This window comes from Oncorhynchus masou, chromosome 27 (genome assembly GCF_036934945.1).
Source record: "Oncorhynchus masou masou isolate Uvic2021 chromosome 27, UVic_Omas_1.1, whole genome shotgun sequence".
NCBI lineage: Eukaryota > Metazoa > Chordata > Actinopteri > Salmoniformes > Salmonidae > Oncorhynchus > Oncorhynchus masou.
This window is the reverse complement of record NC_088238.1, coordinates 53,611,474-53,638,312: the sequence shown is the minus strand read 5'-3', so window position 1 is coordinate 53,638,312 and position 26,839 is coordinate 53,611,474. Positions and strand designations below refer to the sequence as shown.

At 44.3% G+C, this 26,839-nt stretch overlaps 1 protein-coding gene across 4 annotated transcripts in view; it reads left to right on the top strand.

Annotated features, from left to right (window-relative positions):
- LOC135516409 (mitogen-activated protein kinase kinase kinase kinase 2-like) overlaps positions 1 to 24,353 on the top strand; it is a 32,739-nt gene extending 8,386 nt beyond the window's left edge. For 2 of the 4 annotated variants that reach the window (XM_064940692.1, XM_064940695.1), the window contains exons 3-32: positions 2,419 to 2,506; positions 3,046 to 3,110; positions 3,189 to 3,244; positions 4,142 to 4,189; positions 4,381 to 4,423; positions 4,721 to 4,793; positions 5,212 to 5,343; positions 7,392 to 7,454; positions 7,639 to 7,720; positions 12,031 to 12,141; positions 12,709 to 12,778; positions 14,596 to 14,654; positions 14,807 to 14,859; positions 15,142 to 15,180; positions 16,051 to 16,084; positions 16,232 to 16,394; positions 19,442 to 19,617; positions 20,234 to 20,275; positions 20,541 to 20,625; positions 20,705 to 20,784; positions 21,030 to 21,090; positions 21,334 to 21,466; positions 21,722 to 21,783; positions 21,869 to 21,972; positions 22,369 to 22,552; positions 22,701 to 22,793; positions 22,894 to 22,980; positions 23,133 to 23,203; positions 23,316 to 23,371; positions 23,486 to 24,353. In XM_064940692.1, the coding sequence (XP_064796764.1) occupies positions 2,419 to 2,506; positions 3,046 to 3,110; positions 3,189 to 3,244; positions 4,142 to 4,189; positions 4,381 to 4,423; positions 4,721 to 4,793; positions 5,212 to 5,343; positions 7,392 to 7,454; positions 7,639 to 7,720; positions 12,031 to 12,141; positions 12,709 to 12,778; positions 14,596 to 14,654; positions 14,807 to 14,859; positions 15,142 to 15,180; positions 16,051 to 16,084; positions 16,232 to 16,394; positions 19,442 to 19,617; positions 20,234 to 20,275; positions 20,541 to 20,625; positions 20,705 to 20,784; positions 21,030 to 21,090; positions 21,334 to 21,466; positions 21,722 to 21,783; positions 21,869 to 21,972; positions 22,369 to 22,552; positions 22,701 to 22,793; positions 22,894 to 22,980; positions 23,133 to 23,203; positions 23,316 to 23,371; positions 23,486 to 23,573 (2,501 nt within the window). In that variant the 3' untranslated portion in view covers positions 23,574 to 24,353. Of the gene's footprint in view, positions 1 to 2,418; positions 2,507 to 3,045; positions 3,111 to 3,188; positions 3,245 to 4,141; positions 4,190 to 4,380; positions 4,424 to 4,720; positions 4,794 to 5,211; positions 5,344 to 7,391; positions 7,455 to 7,638; positions 7,721 to 12,030; positions 12,142 to 12,708; positions 12,779 to 14,595; positions 14,655 to 14,806; positions 14,860 to 15,141; positions 15,181 to 16,050; positions 16,085 to 16,231; positions 16,395 to 19,441; positions 19,618 to 20,233; positions 20,276 to 20,540; positions 20,626 to 20,704; positions 20,785 to 21,029; positions 21,091 to 21,333; positions 21,467 to 21,721; positions 21,784 to 21,868; positions 21,973 to 22,368; positions 22,553 to 22,700; positions 22,794 to 22,893; positions 22,981 to 23,132; positions 23,204 to 23,315; positions 23,372 to 23,485 lie in introns of those variants that run through there. The other 2 variants (XM_064940693.1, XM_064940694.1) reach the window with 2 other exon arrangements.
- The last annotated feature ends 2,486 nt before the right edge of the window (positions 24,354 to 26,839 follow it).

Sequence of the window (26,839 nt, the reverse complement as noted above, 5' to 3'; positions counted from 1 at the left end):
ATATTGTGTGTGATACAATGATACAACTATTACTAGTATTAGCAGCAGTAGTTGTATAGTTCTAGTACTAGTATCAGTAGTAGTATCAGTAATAGTAGTATCAGTAATAGTAGTCGTAGTAGTAGTAGTAGTATCAGTAAAAGTAGTAGTATCAGTAGTAGGATTAGCAGTAGTATCCGTCGAAGTAGAAGTAGAAGTAGTAGCAGTAGTAGTAGTAGTAGTAGTAGCAGCAGCAAAAACTGTAGTAGTAGCAGCATTAGTAGTAGTAGCAGCAATATTAGTAGTAGAAGCAGTAGTAGTAGCAGCAGCAGCAGTAGTAGTAGTAGCAGTTGTAGTACTGTTATTAGTAGTAGTATTATTAGTATCAGTAATAGTAGTAGTAGTGGTATCAGTAGTAGCAGTAGTATCAGCAGCAGTAGTAGCAGTCGTAGTAGCAGTATAGTTCTAGTACTAGTCTCAGTACTAGTATCAGTAATAGTATCAGTAGTAGTATCAGTAGTAGCAGCAGTAGCAGTAGTAGCAGCAGTAGTAGTAGCAGCAGTAGTAGCAGCAGTAGTAGTAGTAGCAGTAGTAGCAGCAGCAGCAGTAGTAGCAGCAGCAGTAGTAGTAGCAGCAGTAGTAGTAGCAGCAGTAGTAGCAGTGGTAGCAGCGGTGGTGGTAGTAGTAGCAGCAGCGGCAGTGGTAGTGGCAGCGGTGGTGGCAGCGGTGGCGGCGTGGTAGCAGTGGCAGCGGCAGTGGCAGTAGCGGCGGCAGCAGCAGTGGTGGTGGCAGCGGCAGTAGCAGCAGCGGTGGAGCGGCGGTGGTGGTAGCAGCGCGGTGGTGGCAGCGGTGCGGTGGTGGTGGTGCAGCAGTAGTAGTAGCAGCAGTGGTGGTGGCAGCGGTGGTAGTAATGGCAGTAAGCGGTGCGCAGCGGTGTGGTGGTGGTAGCGGCGGTGGTGGTAGTGGCTGCAGTGGTGGCAGTAAGTAGTAGCGCGGTGGCAGCAATGGTGTAGTAGTGGCAGCGGCGGTGGTAGTGGTGGTGGTGGTGGCTGCGGTGGTAGCGGTAAAGTGGTAGCAGCGGTAGCAGCAATGGTGGTGGTAGTGGCGGCGGTGGTGGTGGTGGTGGGGCAGCAGTGGTAGAAGTAGCAGCGGTGGTAGTAGGTAGAAGCAGCGGTGGTGAGTAGCAGCGGTGGTGGTGGTGGTGGTAGCGGCGGTGGTGAAGTAGAAGGTGGTGGTGGCGGCGGTGGTAGTGGTGGCGGCGGTGGTGAGTAGCGGCGGTGGTGGTGGTAGTGGTGGCGGTGGTGGTAGAAGAAGTGGTGGTAGCAGCAGTGGTGGTGCGGCGGTGGTGGTGGCGGCGGCGGTGGTGGCGGTGGCGGTGGCGGCGGTGGTAATGGTAGCAGCGGTGGTGGTAGTGGTGAAGCGGCGGTGGTGGTGGTAGGTGGCGGCGGTGGTAGAAGTAGAAGCGGTGGTGTGGCGGCGGTGGTGGTGGTGGTGGCGGCGGTGGTGGCGGCGGCGGTGGTGGTGGCGGCGGTGGTGGCGGTAATAATGGTGGTGGTGGTGGCGGCGGTGGTGGTGGTGGCGGCGGTGGTGGTGCCAGCGGTGGTGCTAGTAGCGGTGGTGGTAGTAGTAACAGCGGTGGTGGTGGGTGTGGTGGTGGTGGTGGTGGCGGCGGTGGTGGTGGTGGCGGCGGTGGTAGTAGGTAGTAGTGGCGGCGGCGGTGGTGGTAGCGGCGGTGGTGGTGGTGGTGGTAGCGGTGGTGGTGGCAGCGGTGGTGGGGTGTGGTGGTAGTGTAGTGGTAGTGGGCAGTGGTAGTAGTAGCAGCAGCAGTAGTAGCGTAATAGTAGTAGTAGCAGCACTAGTAGTAGTAGCAGCAGTAGTATTAGTAGCAGCAGCAGTAGTAGTAGCAGTAGTAGCAGCAGTAGTAATGGTAGTAGCTGCAGTAGTAGTAGTAGTAGTAGCAGCAGCAGTAGTAATGGTAGTAGCAGCAGTAGTAGTAGTAGTAGCAGCAGCAGTAGTAATGGTAGTAGCTGCAGTAGTAGTAGTAGCAGCAGCAGTAGTAATGGTAGTAGCAGCAGTAGTAGTAGTAGTAGCAGCAGCAGTAGTAATGGTAGTAGCTGCAGTAGTAGTAGTAGCAGCAGCAGTAGTAATGGTAGTAGCAGCAGCAGTAGTAGTAGTAGTAGTAGCAGCAGTAGTAATGGTAGTAGCTGCAGTAGTAGTAGTAGTAGTAGCAGCAGCAGTAGTAATGGTAGTAGCAGCAGTAGTAGTAGTAGCAGCAGCAGTAGTAATGGTAGTAGCAGCAGCAGTAGTAGTAGTAGTAGCAGCAGCAGTAGTAATGGTAGTAGCTGCAGTAGTAGTAGTAGTAATAGTAGTAGTTCTAGTACTTATATTAATATTAGTGTTGAGGTGTCAGGACATGTGACCTGCATGCTCTCTGTTCAGGTGATATCACATCCATCCAGCAGGAGATCACTATGATGAAGGAATGTAAGCACAAGAACATTGTGGCCTATTTCGGCAGCTATCACAGGTACATGTTTAAGCTTGTCTGATTTTACACTTTATGATGGTCCACGTCCATCCATGGAATTCCTTGGATTCTGAGTGTTCTTGGATGTATCGAATTCCACTCTTATCTCAAACACCCACTACTAGGACATAGAATGCAACACTCTCTCCCACACCACAGATAATGTCGTGCTCCAAATAACGTTGACACACAAAAAAAGCTCTATTGCTGATAGAGGTCACTAACAAACACATAGGGAGAAACATATGCACACACACACAAACACACACACTCTGTCACTGACTTTGAAATGATTTCGCTCAAGGTTTTCTCCTTTTTAGCTTGGTCCTCTTGGAGCGTCTGAGTGTTGTTCCCTCTGTAACATTTCAAGGGCAGATAATAATGTGATTTGTTTGGATAGTAAAACTTCTCTACAGCCAAGTTCTCAGAAAGCTGTCTAAATATTCAGATGTAAATACCCTTTTTTAGTCTGGAAAGCCAACGGAACAGAAGGCATTGACAAAAGACTGATAATAAAACTGTATCTATCATTTTTGCAGGAACACTAAATTGTGGATTTGCATGGAGTACTGTGGAGGGGGGTCGTTACAAGACATTTACCACGGTACGCACAGCTAAAACTATTTTTCCACCCTCCCTTGTATGTGCCATTAATCTCAGGTCTCTACCGGTCTTTCCACAGTGACTGGGCCGTTCAAGGAGAAGCAGATAGCCTACATCTGCAGAGAAACCCTCCAGGTTAGTCAGTCATTTAACATATGAGCTCTCTCACTTTCCTAACTAGGGGGGATACAGTCACAATATAATCGCATGTCTTTCTCACTGAGCATCACGTTTCGTGGCACCACACACAGCACAGCAACATAACACTACCTCCCTTATTCATGTCAGCAGTTTGTTTGTTGCCAGGGCCATGATTACTACACATTTAGATAACTGGTTAGACTAACTTACCAATATAAAAATTGTTAGCTGACATGGCTAATCGAGTGACTGTCATTGACTGACAAAACAAGAGAAAAACGTCTGATGGAAAACCACATTTCAAATGTACACCTTGTGTATTCTACTATTCTAACTCTCAACGGTAAGTTGAGACCCAGACTGAGTCCCCCCCCCCCAAAATATATGGACTTGTTTTGGAGGGGAGGGGGTGCTAATGGGCTGGGGGCCCTAAGCGACTGCTTATGTTGCTCATGCCTGGGGCCGGCCCTGTTGGTTGCTCACTGTTGTGTTGTGACTGGCTCCAATAGGCTTGTAGGCAGAGATGGGCAGAATTTCTGTTACTTGCATTTGAAATTTGTATTTAAATACTTTTGAGTATTTTGTCATTTGTATTTCAGTGGCCTGAACGACAATCCAATGTATTTTGTAACAAGATACTTTAGAGAGTATTTTGTATTTTCTAAATAATTTTCAACACTCCTGAAATAAAATGATATAGGGTTTGTTTCTATGTATTCTAATTCAATACAATACTTTGCAAAAGTATTTTGTATTTTATTTTGATACATTGGTCTTTAGGATATTTTGGAATTGTATTTTATCATTTTTGCCGATCTCTGCTTGTGGGGTGAACTAATGATGAGTTTGAGAGATTTGTCTAACTGATTCTGTGTTTTTGTTTTTCGACAGGGCTTGTACCACCTGCATGAGACAAGTAAAATGCATAGGGACATAAAGGTATCATTTTGACATAGCTGTATGTTATTGTTGTCAGTCTGTGGATCTTCTGTGTTTATATCTTTGTGAGTTTGTCTGTGTGTGTGTGTGTGTGTGTGTGTGTGTGTGTGTGTGTGTGTGTGTGTGTGTGTGTGTGTGTGTGTGTGTGTGTGTGTGTGTGTGTGTGTGTGTGTGTGTCCATCTGTCTATAGGGAGCAAATATCCTCATCACAGAACGAGGAGACATCAAATTGGGTCAGTGAACATCTATTCTATACCATCCATCCATCACACACACGCACGCACGCACGCACACACACACACACACACACACACACACACACACACACACACACACACACACACACACACACACACACACACACACACACACACACACACACACACACACACACACACACACTGTCTGCAATAACTTTGAGCTTAACTAGCATGCTAAAAACATGCCACGCGTAAGACATATTGGATTCTGGATTCAGTCTCCCTCGGCGACTAGACTGTCTCTGACTCTCTGTCTCTGTTTTCCTGCAGCCGATTTTGGAGTTGCTGCAGAGATCAGTGCTTCAGTAGCCAAGAGGAAGTCTTTTATAGGAACTCCCTACTGGTAAGATAACTGAACTCAAACAACGACCTTCAACGTTATGACTCTCATTGAAACGTATATACTTCATCCTTACTTTCACCGTATCAATTAGCTTCTTTATGCAGACACTGAATGGTCGGTTGTTTATGCAGACCCCGATTGGTCTGCTTTACGTTGACACTGATTGGTCTGCTTTACGTAGACTGATTGGTCGGTGCTTAATGCAGACCCTGATTGGTCTGCTTTACATAGACACTGATTGGTCTGCGTTACGTAGACACTGATTGGTTTGGTCATAGTCATACATGTGTCTTCTAACAGAACAACTTTCAGGATCATTATGAAATTATAATATTTTATTTACATGACAAGTCTTACAATGCATTCTAACCATTATAATATTCATTTCATCTGACTGGTATTTATGTTCCCGTGCCAGGATGGCACCGGAGGTGGCAGCAGTGGAGAAGAAGGGTGGGTACAACCATCTGTGCGACATCTGGGCGGTAGGCATCACGGCCATCGAGCTGGCAGAGCTCCAGCCGCCAATGTTTGACCTCCACCCTATGAGGTGAGACACAGGCACAGACACCAACACAGGCACAGACGGAGACACAGACACAAACAGAGACAGAGGCACAGACACCAACACAGGCACAGACGGAGACACAGACACAAACAGAGACAGAGGCACAGACACAAAAAGAGACAGAGGCACAGACACAAACAGAGACAGAGGCACAGACACAAACAGAGACAGAGGCACAGACACAAACAGAGACAGAGGCACAGACACAAAAAGAGACAGAGGCACAGACACAAACAGAGACAGAGGCACAGACACAAAAAGAGACAGAGGCACAGACACAAAAAGAGACAGAGGCACAGACACAAACAGAGACAGAGGCACAGACACAAAAAGAGACAGAGGCACAGACACAAACAGAGACAGAGGCACAGACACAAACAGAGACAGAGGCACAGACACCAACACAGGCACAGACGGAGACACAGACACAAAAAGAGACAGAGGCACAGACACAAACAGAGACAGAGGCACAGACACAAAAAGAGACAGAGGCACAGACACAAACAGAGACAGAGGCACAGACACAAAAAGAGACAGAGGCACAGACACAAACAGAGACAGAGGCACAGACACAAACAGAGACAGAGGCACAGACACAAACAGAGACAGAGGCACAGACACAAAAAGAGACAGAGGCACAGACACAAACAGAGACAGAGGCACAGACACAAAAAGAGACAGAGGCACAGACACAAAAAGAGACAGAGGCACAGACACAAAAAGAGACAGAGGCACAGACACAAACAGAGACAGAGGCACAGACACAAACAGAGACAGAGGCACAGACACAAACAGAGACAGAGGCACAGACACAAAAAGAGACAGAGGCACAGACACCAACAGAGACAGAGGCACAGACACAAAAAGAGACAGAGGCACAGACACAAACAGAGACAGAGGCACAGACACCAACACAGGCACAGACACAAACAGAGACAGAGGCACAGACACAAACAGAGACAGAGGCACAGACACAAACAGAGACAGAGGCACAGACACAAACAGAGACAGGCACAGACACAAACAGAGACAGAGGCACAGACACAAACAGAGACAGAGGCACAGACACAAACAGAGACAGAGGCACAGACACAAACAGAGACAGAGGCACAGACAGGCAGAACCAGATCCAGATATCCAGGAAGAGACAGGGACACAGACTTGGCTCCATACCAGTCCCCTCTGGACTCTAGCCTTAACCTCAACTATAAGTAGTTTCCATTCTATCCCCTTTTCCTTCATTCCTTTAGATCCACCATAATTGCATTGAAAAGTTGGATAAAAGAGAGACAGATGAAGATAGATATTTGTGTTATGTTGCATTTTTGTGGGTTATCCACATACCTCAATATGGTATAATAGTTTGGTGTGTGACTCAAAACTATCGCCCACACATTGGCAGCACATGTATTTGTGCTACAGACAACCCCCCTCTGTAGTGCTCGTTGTTATGCCAAACATGTCAACGAATGACAAAGGAGTTGGCTTAAGCACATAATAAACAGATCTCTACAACCAGGCTAGGTTTTCCACCGTGTTGACATTTCAAACTATTAAAACTGTGTTCCAGAGCCTGATGTTGATGTCAAATAGAAGCTTCCAGTATACCAGGCTAGGTTTCTACCGTGTTGACATTTCAAACTATTAAAACTGTGTTCCAGAGCCTTGATGTTGATGTCAAATAGAAGCTTCCAGCATACCAGGCTAGGTTTTCTATCGTGTTGACATTTCAAACTATTAAAACTGTGTTCCAGAGCCTGATGTTGATGTCAAATAGAAGCTTCCAGTATACCAGGCTAGGTTTCTACCGTGTTGACATTTCAAACTATTAAAACTGTGTAACAGAGCCTTGATGTTGATGTCAAATAGAAGCTTCCAGTATACCAGGCTAGGTTTCTACCGTGTTGACATTTCAAACTATTAAAACTGTGTTCCAGAGCCTTGATGTTGATGTCAAATAGAAGCTTCCAGCATACCAGGCTAGGTTTTCTATCGTGTTGACATTTCAAATTATTAAAACTGTGTTCCAGAGCCTTGATGTTGATGTCAAAAAGCAGCTTCCAGCCTCCCAGGCTCAAGGACAAGACCAAGTGGTGAGATGAATATGATCACACCGTATTCCCAAAATAATTCAGACAACTCAGAATGCAGCATCTGGGACATACCTGTACTCTACAAGCATCCTCCTGACACTAGACTGTTCTTTGAATGCAGCATCCATATTCTCCAGGATGGGTATGTGTTTCTGCTGTCTCATCTCTGTCACCCTTCCTGAAGGTCTGCAGGGTTCCAGAGCTTTGTGAAGATGTCCCTCATCAAGAACCCTAGGAAGAGGCCGCCGGCCGAAACTTTACTGCAGGTACACTACTGTGCACTCTGCTCATTATTAATTCATCATTACAAACTGGGTGGTTCGAGCCCTGAATGCTGATTGGCTGACAGCCGTGGTATATCAGACTGTATACCACGGGTATGACAAAAGATTTATAAGGCACCTCGGGGGTTTGTGATATATGGCCAATACACCACAGCTAAGGGCTGTGTCCAGGCACTCCGCGTTGCGTCGTGGATATGAACATTCCTTAGCTGTGGTATATTGCCTTATTGCTATTGTAAACTGGTTACCAATATAATTACTACAGTAAAAATACATTTTTGGTCATACTTGTGGTATACCACAGCTTTCAGCCAATCAGCATTCAGGACTCGAACCTTCCGGATTATAATAAGGAACAGCCCCTGAAAGACGATCAGTACTCCACATTGTTTTAGACAGAACCTCTGGTAAAATGTGACGCTGGAGGGGATGGCTGCCATTTTATGGGCTCCTTACAAACTCTGCTACTTTGTGTGTTTTTTCCTGTTGTTTTAACTTATTTTGTACATTATGTTGCTGCTACCGTCTCTTATGACCGAAAAGAGCTTCTGGATATCAGAACAGCGATTACTCACCTTGAACTGGACAAATACTTTTTCTGTAATGAGTCTGACGCAAAGGTTCTCTGAGACCAGGTCCAAATCATTCGCGTAAAGAAAAGACAGAAATACAGGGGGTGGAGATCGGGGTTCCTTGTAAAAATGTATCGCCGAGTGTGTAACCCGTCTCGACCATTCGTTCTATTGGCCAACATGCAATCACTGGAAAATCTCAGCTTGAGACTATCCTACCAGCAGGACATTAAAAACTGTAATATGTTATGGTTCACCTAGTCATGGCTGAATGACGACACGGATAATATTCAGATGGCTGGGTTGTCCGTGCAGTGGCAGGTCTGAACAGCTGGTGCACGATGTCTAATATTAAGGAGGTCTCGAGGTATTGCTCGCCTGAGGTAGAGAACCTCATGAAAAACTGTAGACCTCACTATCTAGCAAGATAGTAGCCATCCATTTACCACAACAAACGGATGCTGGCACTAAGACCACACTCAACAAGCTGTATAAGGCCATAAGCAAACAAGAAAATGCTCATCCAGAAGCGGCGTTCCTAGTGTCCGGGGACTTTTTATCTCATTTCGACCAGCATGTGTCACAAACGTTGTTGTAAGAATCGGACCAAAATGCAGCGTGGTTTGGGTTCATCATCTTTTAATATGAGAACTGGCACAAAAACAATAAAGAGCAAAGAAACGAATGTGCAGCTTTGTCGTGCTCAAAGGCAACAATTAAAAATACAAGATCCCACAACAAACAGGTGGGAAAAGGCTGCCTAAATATGATCCCCAATAAGAGACAATGATATGACAGCTGCCTCTGATTGGGAACCATACCAAGCCAACCTAGAACTAAAGAAACTATAATGCCCACCCTAGTCACACCTCGACCTAACCAAAATAGAGAATAAAGGATCTCTAAGGTCAGGGCATGACAGCATGTCACATGTGCAACCAGTGGAAAAATAATTCTTGACCACCTTTACTCCACACACAGCGATGCAAACAAGCTCTTCCTTGCTCTCCATTTGGCAATCTGACCATAATTCTATCCTTCTGATTCCTGCTTACAAGCTAAAACTACAGCAGGAAGCACCAGTGACTCACTCAATACGGAAGTGTTCAGATGAAGCGTGTTCTACGCTACAGGACTGTTTTGCTAGAACAGACTGGAATATGTTCCGGGATTCATCCAATGGCATTGAGGAGTATACCACCTTAGTCACATGCAACATCAATAAATGCATTTACGATGTTGTTCCCACAGTGACCGTACGTACATATCCCAACCAGAAGCCATGGATTACAGGCAACATCCGCATCGAGCTAAAGGCAAGACATGCCGCTTTCAAGGAGCGTAACACTAATCCAGACACTTATAAGAAATGCCCTCAGATGAACCATCAAACAGGCAAAGCGTCAATGCAGGACTAAGATTGAATCTTACTACACCGGCTCTGATGCTCGTCAGATATGGCAGGGCTTGCAGATTATTACAGACTACAAAGGGAAACCCAGTCGCGAGCTGCCCAGTGATGCGAGCCTACCAGATGATCTAAATGCCTTTTATGCTCGCTTCGAGGCAAGCAACACTGAAGCATGCACTCCATAGCCGATGTGAGCAAGAACTCTAAATAGGTAAACATTCACAAGGCTGCAGGGCCAGACGGATTACTAGGACGTGTACTCAGAGCATGGGTGGACCCAACTGGCAAGTGTCTTCACTGACATTTTCAAACTTTCCCTAACCGAGTCTGTAATACCTACATGTTTCAAGCAGACCACCATAGTCCCTGTGCCCAAGAAAGCAAAGGTAACCTGCCTAAATTACTTCCGACCCATAGCACTCACATCAGTAGCCATGAAGTGCTTTGAAAGGCTGGTCATGGCTCACACATCAACAACTTCATCCCGGGAACCCTAGACCCAATCCAATTCGCATACCGCCCCAACACATCCATAGATGATGCAATCTTAATCGCACTCCACACTGCCCTTTCCCACCTGGACAAAAGGAGCACCTATGTGAGAATGATGTTCATTGACAGCTCAGCATTCAACAGCATAGTGCCCACAAAGCTCATCACTAAGCTAAGGTCCATGGGACTAAACACCTACCTCTACAACTAGATCCTGGACTTCCTGACGGGCCGCTCCCAGGTGGTAAGTGTAGGCAACAACACATTTGCCATTCTGATCCTCAACGCGGGGGCCCCTCAGGGGGGCGTGCTTAGTCCCCTCCTGTACTCCCTGTTCACCCATGACTGTGTGGCCAGGCACAACTCTAACACCATCATTAAGTTTGCTGATGACACAACAGTGGTAGGCCTGATCACCGACAACAATGAGAGCCCATAGGGAGTAGGTCAGAGACTTGGCAGTGTGGTGCCAGGACAACGACCTCTCCCTCAACGTGAGCAACACAAATGAGATGATCGTGGACTACAGGAAGGAGGGCCAAACATGCCCCCATTAACATCGATGGGACTGTAGTAGAGCGGGTCGAGAGCTTCAAGTTCCTTGGTGTCCATATCACCAACAAACTATCATGATCCAAACACACTAAGACAGTCGTGAAGAGGGCCCGACAACACCTTTTCCCCCTTAGGATATGTGGCATGGGGCCCAAGATCCTCAAAAGGTTCTGCAGCTGCACCATCTAGAGCATCCTGACCGGTTGCATCACCGCCTGGTATGGCAACTGCTCGACATCTGACAGTAAGGCGCTACAGAGGGTAGTGCGTATGGCCCAGGACATCACTGGGACCAAGCTTCCTGATATCCAGGACCTATATACTAGGCGGTGTCAGAGGAAGGCCTAACAAATTGTCAGACTCCAGTCACCCAAGTCATAGACTGCTCTCTCTGCTGCCGTTCGGCAAGTGGTACCAGAGCACCAAGTGTAAGGAACGACGCTGGTAGACGAGAAGCCGGTACAGGGAGTGAACATTTAATGAGCAACGGACATTGAACAGGACAGGACAGTCTCTGGACATGAACACATATTGACATTAATGTTGACACCGGGAACAAACGGGGGAGCAGACAGTTATAGACGGGGCAATCAACAAAGGGAAGGAGTCCAGGTGTGCGTAATGAAGGGTAGCCTGGCGCCCTCGAGTGCCAGAGAAGGAGAGCGGGAGCAAAAGGCTCCTTAACAGCTTCTACCCCCAAGCCATAAGACTGCTGAACAATTAATAAAATGGCCACCCAGACTATTAACATTTGATTTTACAATGCTGCTACTCGCTGTTTATTATCTATGCATAGTCACTTTACCCCTACCTACATGTACAAATTACCTTGACTAACCTGTATCCCCTCACATTGACTCTAACGGTACCCCCTGTATATACAGTAGACTCTGTATTGTTATTTTATTGTGTTACTTTTTATTTGAGTTTTTACTTTAGTTTATTTAGTAAATATTTTCTTAACACTATTTCTTGAACTGCAATGTTGGTTAAGTGAGGGCTGATAAGTAAGCATTTCATAGTAAGGTCTACACCTGTTGTATTCGGCGCATGTGACAAATAAAATTGGATTTGATCTAAAGCCTCTGTCTGAGGTGCTAAAAGCATAGCCATCCTAGGATCCTGTGTTTATTTCTATGGGGGCCCATAACACGGATACAGCTGCTGAGAGAGATCAAGGAAACTAATGATGAAGTGATGTATTGATGTCGTGCCACATAAAAGCTGTATTAGTCATTAGCTGTATCTCTTGGTCTCCCCAGCACCCCTTTGTGACCCAGTTGCTGACCCGTAACCTGATTATTGAGCTGCTGGACATGGCCAATAACCCTGACCTCCACTCCACACACAGCATAGACGACAACGATCGGGAGGTGAGGATAGGTGACCAAGGACAGACAGACATGCACACACACATGCAGGCATGCAAGTACACACGCCGAATGCACGCCCACACTGTTACGTCCGTTGTTAGAAGGAGACCAAGGTGCAGCGTGGTAGGCATACATTATACTTTTATTTTAAATGACACCAAAAAACAACAAAATGCAAAATGGACATAAAGCTATATGCAGTGCAGAAAGCAACTACACACAAACAAGATCCCACAACTGAAGGTGAGAAAAAGGGCTGCCTAAGTATGATCCCCAATCAGAGACAACAATAGACAGCTGCCTCTGATTGGGAACCATACCTGACTAACAAAGAAATAGACCAACTAGAATGCCCAACCAAATCACACCCTGACTTAACCAAATAGAGAAATAAAAAGGCTCTCTAAGGTCAGGGCGTGACACACACAAACTTACAAATCACACACACACACTTGCTTCGTAACACATGGCAATCACCTAGCTTTCTCTGGAACATTGCTTGGTCCTGGTGTGATTTATTCTGTGAATGTATAACACATCCGTGTGTGTGTATGTGTTTGTCTGTAGAATGGAGAAGCTGCTCCTGATAAGATCCAGTCTGCAGGGAAACTCCTGAGGACCCTGTCTGAAGAGCAGTGTGAGTCTTCAAATCAATACACAATTTGTACACTGAAACCCCATCGTCAGCCCACACAACGAACCATCACAACAATGTGTGAAGAGTTTATAGAAGTACTCATGTCAACATATGGAAAAAACATCCTAATAAACAATGTCAATGAGAGCCTTCTGCCCTGAACATCTTCATCTGAAATGTGGTCTGGCTATTACTGTTAATACTGTACGTCCGCCCAGGTAATTCAAGTGATCACTCATCTGTAGTTAGAGAAGGGCCGTGTATGTGTGTTGATTGTCGATCGTGAGTTTGTGTGTGTGTGTGTGTGTGTGTGTGTGTGTGTGTGTGTGTGTGTGTGTGTGTGTGTGTGTGTGTGTGTGTGTGTGTGTGTGTGTGTGTGTGTGTGTGTGTGTGTGTGTGTGTGTGTGTGTGTGAGCATGCGTATCTATCTGTATGTCTGTGTGTATCCGTGTGTATTGTGTGTGCTTGGAGAGTTGAGGTCAACATCACCCTTACTGGCATAATGTGTGAAACTGGGGCAGATGGAGCAGGACACAACACAACACACTTAGGTTCCTGACCTCGTGACAAGAAGCCCATTGAGATTTGGAGGTGGTGGAGATGAAGTCCCCAAGTCTCAGAGTCACCCGACACAGAGAGAGGTCATAGAGGGGTCACTGTCCTGCACACGCACATGGCATGTTCCCTCTGTGGTCCTCTGACAAGGTTCTGGGGGGAGGAGGTGGGGGAAGCGAGGAGTGGGGTGGGGGGGGTGATTGAGGAACTATTGCTGTGTCTCCTATCAGTGAGGTTACAGCATGCACAGGGTGTGGTGATGGTGGACAATGTGCCCACGCTGCAGCTGCCAGGGACAAGACAGCTTATATTTAGACAAGCGTGTCAACACGAAAACAAATACATGGTGCTAGTGGAGAGGGGTGTTGTAACTCTTCTTGTTTGGGCATCACAATGGGTCTTCTGGGGTGAAAGGTAAAGTTGCCTGAAGGCGATGACTTGGTATTACTGTAACACAGTGATATGGGTTCAGTATGAGAGTAGTTTACCAATCTATCAGAATAGGCAACAGGTGTTATGTACTTGAGTGAAGACCCAAAAGCGGTTTAACAGAAACAGAGTTCTTTTAATGAAAAAACAGGAATGGCATAGATCCTCTTCCGACGTTGTCAATGGCACAATAGAATACCCGCAGAGAGGGTGACAAATGAAACATAAAGTCCCTCTGATGAATAGCTGGGTAGCGGCGACAGGCTGCAGGTCGCTCTGGGTCGGTGCGGGTCACAGAGGAACGGTGGTAGCTGATCACACGTAGCATATGAAGAACTGGACACGGTGCAAACAAAAGATAGTTAGTAGTGTACAGGATGCACCTGCCAGGCAGACTCCGACAGGATAGGACTAGGAGGAAGCAAACGAGACGATAGCTTGCTTCTGGCATGAGAAACACAAACGAGAATCTGACACCGAAAGTAGCAGGAACAGAGAGAGAAATAGAGACCTAATCAGAGGGAAAAAAGGGAACAGGTGGGGAAAGGGTGAACGAGCTAGTTAGGGGAGATGAGGAACAGCTGGAGAAGGAGAGAAAGAGAAGGTAACCTAATAAGACCAGCAGAGAGAGACAGAGTGAAGAGAAAGGACAGGAACAGACATAATAAGACATGACAACAGGGGATTTTATCCTCTGGCACTGATAGTAAATTCATCACATAAAGTGATCATGCCATATTATAAAACATGTTTTGGCTCAGCAGTTATTAAATACATATATTGTATTGAAGTGTACATTTTCCTCATGATCAACTTAGTTGTGTTTCCCTTAGTTGACCAGGTGAAGTTTGGGCCTCCGTTGAAGAAAGTGACAGAGCCTTATCCTGATATGGTGAGTCACATTTCTTTCTTGTGTTTGACATGTTGGAGTCTAAGGTCAAGTCAACATAGAATGGCTATTTGGGGCAGTGGGAGATGTATGAGCTCTATTAATAGGGATATTATGGGTGTGTATGTTGTTGATGATTCTTCGTAATTTTTCAGCAAAGCTTGTCCGGAGACGATTGGGATGTCTCAGAAGAGGACACTGAGTCACCGTAAGATGCTCCTCTTCCACAGTTTCCTATTGGTAGCAGTACGTCAAGCAAACATTATTATGAGCATTATTTCAAATCTACTGTTTGTGCGTATGGCCATGGACCTGACGTCTCCACTAGAGCAAGTTTACAGGAGAACAATCATTTAAAAAACCTGAATCCGTAACAGAAGACACTAGCTCCAACCCTCCCATTGTCACAGAATAGGTGGTTCTCTGTCACATCATGTTCTCAGAACTAGTGGCTCCAGAGAGAGATTAACATCTTGTCTTCCTGTTTTAGGAGCCTGTTGGAATGTGTGGAGGAAGCTCTGCAGCTGAGGTAGGCCAGCAGACCACCCATTGTAAAAACACTATTCAGCAGTATTCTACCCGGCGACAATGCCTCTTATCAAGGAAGCTGTGGAAGTTTGTTTAATCACATTGAAATTATTACCTTTTGAATACTTTACATTACCTGATAAAGAACTTAATCAAATTTGATCACTGATTATTATTGTTGGGGTATACATATTCACAATTAATTGACCCTGCCCTGCTCCAAATCTTGTCCTAATAAGAGCCAACATAATTGACCCCATGTCAGTTTATAGACTGTGAAAGCAAGCATCCCACAAATAAATGAAATCTGATTTTCCTTTGATTTTGCAGAGTGCATGAGCATTAATGGTGCTACACAATATTTTTTACAATTAATTTCAGAAAATGTCCATAATATATCTGCAGTAGTAGTGGAATGATTGTGTTTCACAGTATTACCTACCCGACAGTGTTGCGATTTGTAGTGATATTCTCCCGTTGTCAAATTGGGAAAGCTGTTAATACTTTGTGGCTGTGTTATCTAGTGGAAATCGTGTCAAGCTGCCAATGTATCGCTCTGCCATTTCCTGATTGCTAAAATTCTACACTGTATGTGAGAAAACAAACACAGAATATTGTAGGGAATCATTGTACCATCTTTTATAAATCAATGTGAATAACCACAGGTGCTTTTCCCCCAGCTGTTTGAAGCTGGCGGACCCAAAGTAAAAGGCTCAAGCGCAAGTCTCAAATGGAATGAGGGGGAGGGGGGAAATGCATTGGAATTCAGTCATGTGCTGTTGCAATTTATACCTAGCTTCCACATAGGGGAGACATTCTGAGAAGTTATATGTGTAACACTAACATTACCATTGACTATTTCTTTTTCCAGGAGCTTAACCATTAAGAGAGTGCCATCTGCTGGTGTAAGTAGCAATAACAGAACGCCAAGAAAACAGATTGTCTGAAACAATCAAGTGTAACACAAGATATGAAGATAATCCTTTATACCTTTCAGCTATTTCCTGTTGTATTATGTGATAGTGGTTTGTCTAATGTTTCTGGTTGTGTAGGGAGGTACTGGTGGGAGGAAGAGTGGGTTATTCAGCCCTTCCACAGCCTCCCTGCCTGCCATCAGCTCATTCTGTCCCACCCTGGAGGACAAGGACCTCACCCTTGGCCCCAGCTCCAGCCTGGGGCCCGACTCCACCCACACACCCAAAAACTTCACGTCAGGTACGGAACATCCACACACAGAGTCAATGTTTACAGTCCATATTTCAATCTGTCATGACAACTGATTTGGTTCTGGGTGCTGAGATTAATATACAGAGCCTTCAGAAAGTATTCACGCCCCTAGTTCTTCCCACATTAAGCTGTGTTACAGCCTGAATTTAAAATGGATTCAATTGAGATTGTGTGTCACTGATCTACACACAACACCCCATAATGTCAAAGTGGAATAATGATTTTAGAAATGTTTACAAATTAATAAAAAATTTGAAGCTGAAATGTATTGAGTCAATAAATCTTCAACCCTTTTGTTATGGCAAGCCTAAATAAGTTCAGGTGTAAAGATGTGCTTAACAAGTCACATACGTTTCATGGACTCACTCTGTATACAATAATAGTGGTTAACATGATTTTTAAAATTACTACCTCATCTCTGTACCCCACACATACAATTACCTGTAAGGTCCCTTCGTCGAGCAGTGAATTTTAAGCACATATTCAACCACAAAGACTAAGGAGGTTTTCCAATGGTCGAAAGAAGGGCACCTATTGGTAGATGGGTAAAAAAAAGCAGACATTGAATATCCCTTTGAGCATGGTGAAGTTATTAGTTACACTTTGGATAGTGTATCAAAACACCCAGTCACTACAAAGATACAAGCGCCTTTCCTAACTTGGAGAGGAAGGAAACTGCTCTGGGATTTCACCATGAGGTCAATGGTGATTTTAAAGGTTACAGAGTTTAAATGCTGTGATAGGAGATAACTGGGGATGGATCAACAACATTGTAGTTACTCCACAATACTAACATAAATGACAGAGTGAAAAGAAGGAAGCCTGTACAGAATAAAACATGCATCCTGTTTGCAACAAGGCACTAAAATAATACTGCAAAAAATGTGGCAAAGAAATGAACTTTAGCGTTATGATTGGGGCAAATCCAACACAACACATCACTGAGTGCCACTTCATAATTTTAAGCATGGTGGTGGCTGCATCATGTTAGGGGTATGCTGGTCATCGGGAAGGATGACATTTTTTGTGATAAAAAGAAACAGAATAGAGCTATGCACAGGTAAAACCCTGGAGGATAACTTGGTTCAGTCTGCTTTCCAACAGACACTGAGACAAATTCACCTTTCAGCAGGACAAATACCTGAAACACAATGCCAAATATACACTGGAGTTGCTTACCAAGATGACATTGTTCCTGATTGGCCTAGTTACAGTTTTGACTTAAATCGGTTCAATACTTATCTAATCAAGATATACTGTATTAGGGTTTTGTTCTCCATCCATAAAAAAATATATATCACATTTTTCTTACACTTTAACGTTACAGTGTATTTTGTGTAGATCATTGACAAGAAAATTATGGTTAAATCCATTTTAATCCCGCTTTGTAACACAACAAAATGTGGAAAAAGTTAATGGTTGTGAATACTTACTGAAGTCTGTTGATGTCAGTATTTGTATTGACAACAGAATTACTGTTCCGTATTTGCCTAGTGAGTAGTATATTCCAATGCTGCAGGTAGCCACGATGTTAAAGCGTAGGGCCAGTAACTGAAAGGCTACTGATTCGAATACTGGAGCTGTGCCCTTGAGCAAGGCACTTAACCCTAATTGCTCCAGGGGAGCTGTGCAATGGGAAAAGGGGATACCTAGTCAGTTGGACAACTGAATGCCTTCAACTTAAATGTGTCTTCCGCACTTAACCCAAACCCTCCGAATCAGAGAGGTGCGGGGCTATTGCCATAATCGACATCCACGTCTTCGGTGCCCGGGGAACAATGGGTTAACTGCCTTGCTCAGGGGCAGAACGACTGATTTTTACCTTGTCAGCTCAGGGAATCGATCCAGCAACCTTTCGGTTACTGGCCCAATGCTCTAACCACTAGTGACCCTGGCCATGACCCCACTCCCTGCGGGTGCCTCAGTGGGGGTTGAGATATGCAACAAAAAAACATTTCCATGACACACTGTGTATAACAGGACAAATATAAGCACCCACCAAATTATTATTATTATAATGCAGTCATAATATTGAGAGCTTGGGACTAAACGGTTCTATCTGCATTTTTGTTTTCTACCTAAATAGTACTCTAAATACCCCAATTCATGTTGTTAAGTTCGAAAGAATACTAGATAAAAATTGCTGACACCAATCAAACTAATGAGGGTTTGGAACTTTTAAGCCAATTATCTAAGAATCATTGCAGATAGAATCTTGTAGTCCCAAGCTCTCGTTATGTTAAATTATATACACTATCATTCAAAAGTTTGGGGTCACTTAGAAATGTCCTTGTTTTTGAAAGAAAAGCACATTTTTTTGTCCATTAAAATGACATCAAATTGATCAGAAATACAGAGTAGACATTGTTAATGTTGTAAATGATGATTGTAGCTGGAAACAGACAGTCTATTGGCCAGTCTGAGATATGGCTCTTTTTTTGCAACTCTGCCTAGAAGGCCAGCATCCCGGAGTCACCTCTCAATAATAGACTGACGAGTTTAAGAAGAAAGTTCTTTATTTCTGACCATTTTGAGCCTCTAATCGAACCCACAAATGCTGATGCTCCAGATACTCAACTAGTCTAAGGCCAGTTTTAGGAAGGCCAGTTTTATTGCTTCTTTAATTAGAACAACAGTTTTCAGCGGTGCTAACATAATTGCAAAAGGGTTTTCTAATGATCAATTAGCCTTTTAAAATGATCAACTTGGAATAGTTAACACAACTTGCCATTGGAACACAGGGGTGATGGTTGCTGATAATGGGCCTCTGCACGCCTATGTAGATATTCCATAAAACATCTGCCATTTCCAGCTACAATAGTCATTTACAACATTAACAATCTCTACACTGTATTCCTGATCAATTTTATGTTATTTTAATGGACAAATAAAGTGTTTTTCTTTCAAAAAGAAGGACATTTCTCCGTGACTTGTATCTTCGGTGTGTTTTAATCCAATTCCATCTATGCTAAGATCGACAGCCCGTTTCAACATGATTTTTTCCCCCTCCTTCGTCCTCTTGTGTGGTTCTCCAGTCTTGGCCAGGTGTTCTGCAACTCAGGACATCAGCAGGCAGTGGTGTAGTGACCCCAGTGTTTCTGAGGGGGGCGCCATACAGGCAGAGAAGAAGAAGACAGAAGGGGTGACCTTATCATGCAGAGAAACCTCTCTCTCTCCAGAGTGGAGCACAATGAGGAGGAAGACGAACTCTGTGAGTTTAAAACACAGGGCAATGTTGCCTCACTACATACAGTATCTGTACATAGCTTCATATCCATACTGTAGTTGCTGAATGGCAGTGGCAGTTGGCTTCAACACATTGTATGGATTTGAGGCTACCAGTAGACGGTAGCCTTAACCAGTACATAGCCAGTACTCAGGGGTTCAATTCAATGTGAAGTCAGACACTTCCAAGGAATAAGTGAAATTCCAGCATAATGGTAGTAAAGTGGTAGTAATGGTAGTAACGCTAGTAGTAAAGTGGTAGTAATGGTAGTAAAGGTAGTAGTGAAGTGCCATTCATTTTTTGATTGGAATTTGAATTCATTTCCTAAACTGACTGAAATTAAATGGAATTGACATCAACCCTGGGTACTGACAAAAAAAGTGTGTGGTTTGTTAACCTAATAACATGTTTCAATACATTCTTCCATATCCCCTTTAATAAACCATTCTTTTGTAACGTTTCATGTAGGAAGACAGAATTCAGAGACGCCCTCGGGCGCTGCTTTGTGACATCAATTTAAACAACATCCTCATTTGAACGACACCGTTATCCTTCTTTTTTGTCGTTGTTGTTGTTGTGTTTAACCCTGTTTCATTTCTAGAGAGCTGATTGCCATGGACTCCCTCCTACACCTCAAGTTCATGTAAGTGCAGAGGTCAAACAGCATGTGCCCTAAGACAGTACAGAGAGGCTGTTGCATCAATAACTAACAATATTTCCACATGCTTTATGAACAGGCTATGTAGCTAATGGCTATTGGTCTCAAAAACGCTTGACGGAATGCTCACTGCAACAATGGTTTGCTAAGATGAACATTAAACACATTATAATAGTCTAACCATGCTTATTGTACAGCAATGTAGAAATAGCCAGTGTGATAGTACAACGTGTATCGTTTTGTTTCGTAGATGGGTGCCTGTTTCTCTAAAGTCTTCAATGGTTGTCCTTTGACGATCCACTGTGCTGTGACCTGGATTCTCCCTAAAACTAGAGGTAGGGGTCCAGAACGGGTTAAAGAGGTTAAGACAAGGTCATTACAGATGGCCGTGACATGATCTTGTCTCTTCCTCAGATCAGTATCTTATTCTGGGGGCAGAAGAGGGTGTCTACACCCTCAACCTCAACGAGCTCCATGAGGACACCCTGGAGAAGGTAACAGTTTAGATATCGATGAATGTGGGGAAGTCTGAATTAATGTGGGTAGTCTGCGTTAAAATTCCAGAGCATACCACTAATACTATTCTAATGAGCCATTCACTTTATGTTCATATTCTTATCTTATTGTTGTTGTATTGTGGAGAAGGAACCTGCGAGTCGGCATTTCGTTAGACAGTGTCTCCCCTGTGTATCCTGTACATACGACTGATACAACGAATACCTCTCTCTTCCCCCCACAGTTGCTCCCACAAAGATGTACCTGGCTGTTTGTCATGAACAATGTCCTGATGTCCGTATCAGGTAGAGCTCTACCCCAATTACACACCTATCATGTTGTTCATAGGATCCTACTCCATCAACTCCAGTTATAAACCAGACCTGGTTGCAAATAGTATTTCAGTGTTTGCTTGAGTTCCAGGTGGGCGGGGTTTGCACTTTTGAGACTTTTCCATTGGTTCAATTGCACCAGGTGAGCTCAATCAAGCACTGCTAAATTTGAACACGGGTTCTTACCATTCCTCCCCTCTCCAACCCCATCCCCAGGGAAGTCTTCCCAGCTGTACTCCCACAGTCTGACGGCTCTGTTTGAACAGAGGGGCCACAAGCAGCAGAAACAGAGTCACCTGTCCCTTAGTACCAACCGTCTCACTGAGAGGATCAACCCCAGGCAGAGGGGGTGTGTGTGTGTGTGTGTGTGTGTGTGTGTGTGTGTGTGTGTGTGTGTGTGTGTGTGTGTGTGTGTGTGTGTGTGTGTGTGTGTGTGTGTGTGTGTGTGTGTGTGTGTGTGTGTGTGTGTGTGTGTGCGGGCAGGCGCGTGTGCGTGTGTGTGTGTGTGTGCGTGCGCATCAATGTGTTCGGGATCAATTTGTCTTCAATATACAGTATGTGCCTGTCCTAATTTAAAGTAAAACATATATGAAATGTAAATCAGCAGGAAATATGCTGTAACTGTGAAGATACCAGACACTAAAGGCTGTCGAAGATGCAGCGTGGGTAAGTGAAATTTGGCACTGCATTATGTTCAATCACAACACAGAAACCTGCTTCAATTGAAATGGCTCTTTCTCCTCTCTCCTAGCAAGAAACCCACACACAGACAGCACGTTCCTGTGTGGGGCTGTTCCATCAGGTCTAATCCTACTCTTGTGGTATGAGCCTCTGCAGAGGTTCTTGCAGCTCAAGGTGTGTATCGACATAACAATTATTCCATACAACATACACTTGACTGGCCTGCACAGAGCCCTGACCCTCAACCCCTACTGAACACCTTTGGGATGAATTGAAACTCCGACTGCGAGCCAGGCCTAATCGCCCAACATCAGTGCCTGACATCACTAATGGTCTTGTGGCTGAATAGAAGCAAGTTCCTGAAGCAATGTTCCAGCATCTAGTGGAAATCCTTCCTAGAAGAGTGGAGGCTGTTATAGCAGCAAAGGGGAGGACCGACTCTATATAATGCCCATGATTTTGGAATGAGATGTTCGACGAGCAGGTGTCCACATACTTTTGTGGTGCATGTATATGAACCGTGTCTGTAAGACTTGTAAAATTGGTCTTTCTACACTTTTTCCCTCTCAGCATATAGACATACGTCTACCGGATTCGCTCCCCATCTTTGAGCTACTGGTGTTAGTGAAGGATGAGTTCCCACAGCTATGTGTAGGGGTTGGGGACTGTGCTGCAGAGGGAGGGAAACCACCATCCAACCAGCAGCTGAAGTTCGACATCATAGAGTTGAACGGCACACCAAATTCTTCACCAGGTAGCACAGAGTTGTCAGATATTAGGATTTGAACCATATGACATTGTGTAGAGAAATTGTATAACCTTAATTCTCTCTCTCTCTTTCTTTCTTTCTTTCTCTCTGTCTTTGTATATGTGCATGTGTGTGTGTGTGCGTGTGTATACAGAGAGTACGCCGGACCGGACCCGGACCGGAGCCGGACCAGGAGCCATGCAGGCAACACAGCTGGACAGAGACACGGTTCTCATTGTACTGGAGAGTGAGTCTATTGGAATATATTACATCCTACCTAGAATATCATGAGCACCACCTGCCTTTTAATGTCCACTACTAACGGTATCCTTAATGTCACTTTACAGAGACTGTGAAGATTGTCAACCTACAAGGTCTTCCCTCCAAGGAGTTGGCTTCTGAACTTGTCTTTGACTTCCCCATTGAAACTCTAAGTACTAACTTCATTCAATCTCAATAATACCTCATAGAATGTTCTCAATTCATCACCACATCATAGGTACAGGCAGGGTTGAGGTACTGTAGTTACAGCCACACACTACGTGCGTGGAAGATTTTGTTTGTGACTTTACTGTTGTGTGGCTAGTTTGTTTACAGGACAGTGTTCTGGCTTTCTGGAAGCATGGTCTTAAAGGGAGGAGTCTTCACACAAATGAGGTGATTATGTTTCATTGTAATGCACTCATAAAAATAAAATTAATGCTTGATCTGCATTGGAAGTATATTATCTCGCCGAAACAGTGAAATACATTTACGTTCATCTTTTTAGGTCACGCAGGAAATCACAGACGAAAGCAGAGTATTCCAGGTCTTGGGGACGAACAGGTATGCTCCAAACGCTGGTCTGTTACCTTGAATACCACATTATGTGTGTTCGCATTAGGGGTCAAAGGTTATCTGAGAAAATCAATCGCATTCGATCTTTTGTCGTTTCCGTAGGGATATCGTCCTTCAGAGTACCCCCACAGAGGACCCGTCAGCCATGACCAACCTCTATATCCTGACAGGCCATGAAAGCAGCTACTGAGAGAAGAGAGGAAAGGACTGAAATAAAATAATAGAAATTGGGATTAAAGTAAGAAGAGAAGAAGAGTGTGTCTTGAGATGGGAAGTGCTTTTCTGGCACCTAATAAACTCACGAGCGAACAAGCCCCCTCACTGTAGACTTGTCTTAAACTGAACTAACCCCCTCTACCTGCATATGGGGAACAGACAGACCATGGGAGACTCTCACACACTAAAACACAGGGAGATAACTGAGCTGGTGTGTGTTCGTGGAAGGACTTGTAAAAAAAGACTTGTCAGAGAGAGCCCTCTGTCGTGACCTCTAACCCCTTGAATGACACAAACTACTTTTAACCTTGCATAACCCCATTGTCTATTTTGACTGGTTTGACTGATAACTGAAGTCTGATCTGTCTCCTTAAACAACATTGTGAACACCACCCTGCTCTGTCCACTAACTGTAGTATTACTAAGTAACGTCATGGCATAGGTGGTGCCACTCCAAGATGTCAACATAAATAGTTTAGAAAATATGTGCCATAGAATCAGAGGGCCACTACATTCTCAAAGTGCTTTGAAATACTTTACTGAGATCAAGTTAAAGGCCTGTTTCCCAGGCCCAAATGAAGACTATTCCTGCACTAAAAAGGGCTTGCAACATGTGTTTGTTTGCCACAAAGTGCTCAAAGACTGGTAGTGATATTATGTTGTGTTTAATGATTTTGGTTTGGTTTGGTTTGTTTGTTCAGTATGAGGCCCAATGTAACACTCATCGTCCATGAAATACACTTGAAGGAGCATGCATGTTGCTTTTTGAATTTTCTTTTAGCAAAATCATATGATGTGTGAATATGGATTTAAGAGATTTTATGTATATTTAGTTTTAACTTACGCCAAACAATATATTTTTTCAAAGACGAGAGAGAGAGAGAGAGAGAGAGAGAGCGAGAGAGAGAGAGAGAGAGAGAGAGAGAGGGTTTGGCTGTCATTGTAAATAAGAATTGGAGTGGAGGGAGAGAGAGGGAATTAGAGGGAGCATAGCCAATTCACAGAGGACACCAGATAAGACAGGAGATTTATATCAGATATAACAGACTGAGCCTAGCCCCCTGGAACATAGACTATTGCAGCATAGATACTGGAGGCTGAGACATGGGGGGGGTGGGTGACACTGTGGCCCCAGACAGGGCAAACCAGGCAGGATTAAAACCCCACCCAGTTTGTCAAAGTACAGCCCACACACCACTTGAGGGATATCAACTTACTACCCTTAGACAAGGCTGAGTATAGCCCACAAGATTTCCTCCACCGCACAAGAACCAAGGGGCGCAAAACCGGACAGGAAGATCACGTCAGTGACTCAACCCACTCAAGTGATGCACCCCTCCTAGGGACGGCATGGAAGAGTACTCGTAAACCAATGACTCAGCCCCCTGCAATAGGGTCAGAGACATGGATTAGCTTTTCTGCATAATTTTTGACCCCCCAAAAATGTTTGTTTTTTCAATGTTACAAAGATGGAGAAAAGCTGCCCTTGAAATATTCTTGATATGTTCGTCAAAAGAGAGATCAGAGTCCAGAGTAACGCCAAGTTCCTTCACAGTTTTATTTGAGACTACTGTACAACCATCAAGATTAATTGTCAGATCCAACAGAAGATCTCTTTGTTTCCTGGGACCTTGAACTAGCATCTCTGTTTTGTCCGAGTTTAAAAGTAAACCATTCGTCGCTATCCACTTCCTTATGCATGAAACACAGGCTTCCAGGGTAGGACATTTTGTGCCTTCACCATGTTTCATCGAAATGTACAACTGTGTGTCGTCCGCATGATATTTTTAATCATGTGTCTGCCGTCTCATTGGCTAGAATGGTCTAACCTGATCTTACCTCCGGACGACCTTCCATTTTTGCTGACATTTATTTTCATTGTTAGAGCAGCCACTTGAGTATCTGGTCAATATAATATATCATCTGTGGCCGAGGCCAATATAGAGTGATAGGACTAACGTACTTCAGTAGCCTTTTTTTAAGCTAAGATAGATGATGAGGAGGAGACCTGGGTACTGTTAAATCGATGAAGGTAGCTCGAAGTGGACTTGTGATAATTTTTTGTGTTTCTTCCGTCCAGGGGTAGAGGGTGCCTTGTGTCACATGCCTCGGGACAAGACCTGTGATTTGCTTTGCTCTCTGGAGCAGGGTGCCTTTTAAAGGATTCATTGCGGGGGCGACGTTGTGTTGAGGTGGAGCAACTGAAATTGAAGATTCCCTGGGTCTGTGACACCTGCCGTTTGGTGCCACGCAGACCCAGTGGCGAGCGTGGTGAAGAAATTGTCTATCTTGTTTAGTTTTGAAGCAGTCTTTACCTGATAAAGCCATGTTAGGATATGTCAGTTATACCGGGAGAGCTTTTGTGCCCAACCCACTAAGGTGTTTCAGATGCCAAGCTTATGGTCATGTTGCATAGATGTATAGATGTAGGGTTAGTTGGTGGTAGGTAGTAGCTCTATATAGATGTAGGGTTAGTTGGTGGTATGTAGTAGCTCTATATAGATGTAGGGTTATTTGTTGGTATGTAGTAGCTCTATATAGATGTAGGGTTTGTTGTTGGTATGTAGTAGCTCTATATAGATGTAGGGTTAGTTGGTGGTATGTAGTAGCTGTATATATAGATGTAGGGTTAGTTGGTGGTATGTAGTAGCTAGGGTTATATAGATGTAGGGTTAGTTGGTGGTATGTAGTAGTGCTATATGCAGTAGATTTAGGGTTAGTTGGTGGTATGTAGTAGCTCTGTATAGATGTAGGGTTAGTTGGTGGTATGTAGTAGTGCTGTATAGATGTAGGGTTAGTTGGTGGTATGTAGTAGCTCTATATAGATGTAGGGTTAGTTGGTGGTATGTAGTAGTGCTGTATAGATGTAGGGTTAGTTGGTGGTATGTAGTAGTGCTATATGCAGTAGATTTAGGGTTAATTGGTGGTATGTAGTAGCTCTGTATAGATGTAGGGTTAGTTGGTGGTATGTAGTAGTGTTGTATAGATGTAGGGTTAGTTGGTGGTAGGTAGTAGCTCTATAGATGTAGGGATGGTATGTAGGGTTAGATTAGGGTTAGTTGGTGGTATGTAGTAGTCTGTATAGATGTAGGGTTAGTTGTTGGTAGATGTGTATGTAGGGTGCTGTATAGTGTAGGGTTAGTTGGTGGTATGTAGTAGTGCTGTATAGATGTAGGGTTAGTTGGTGGTATGTAGTAGTGCTATAGTGCTGTATAGATGTAGATAGTTAGGTAGATTTAG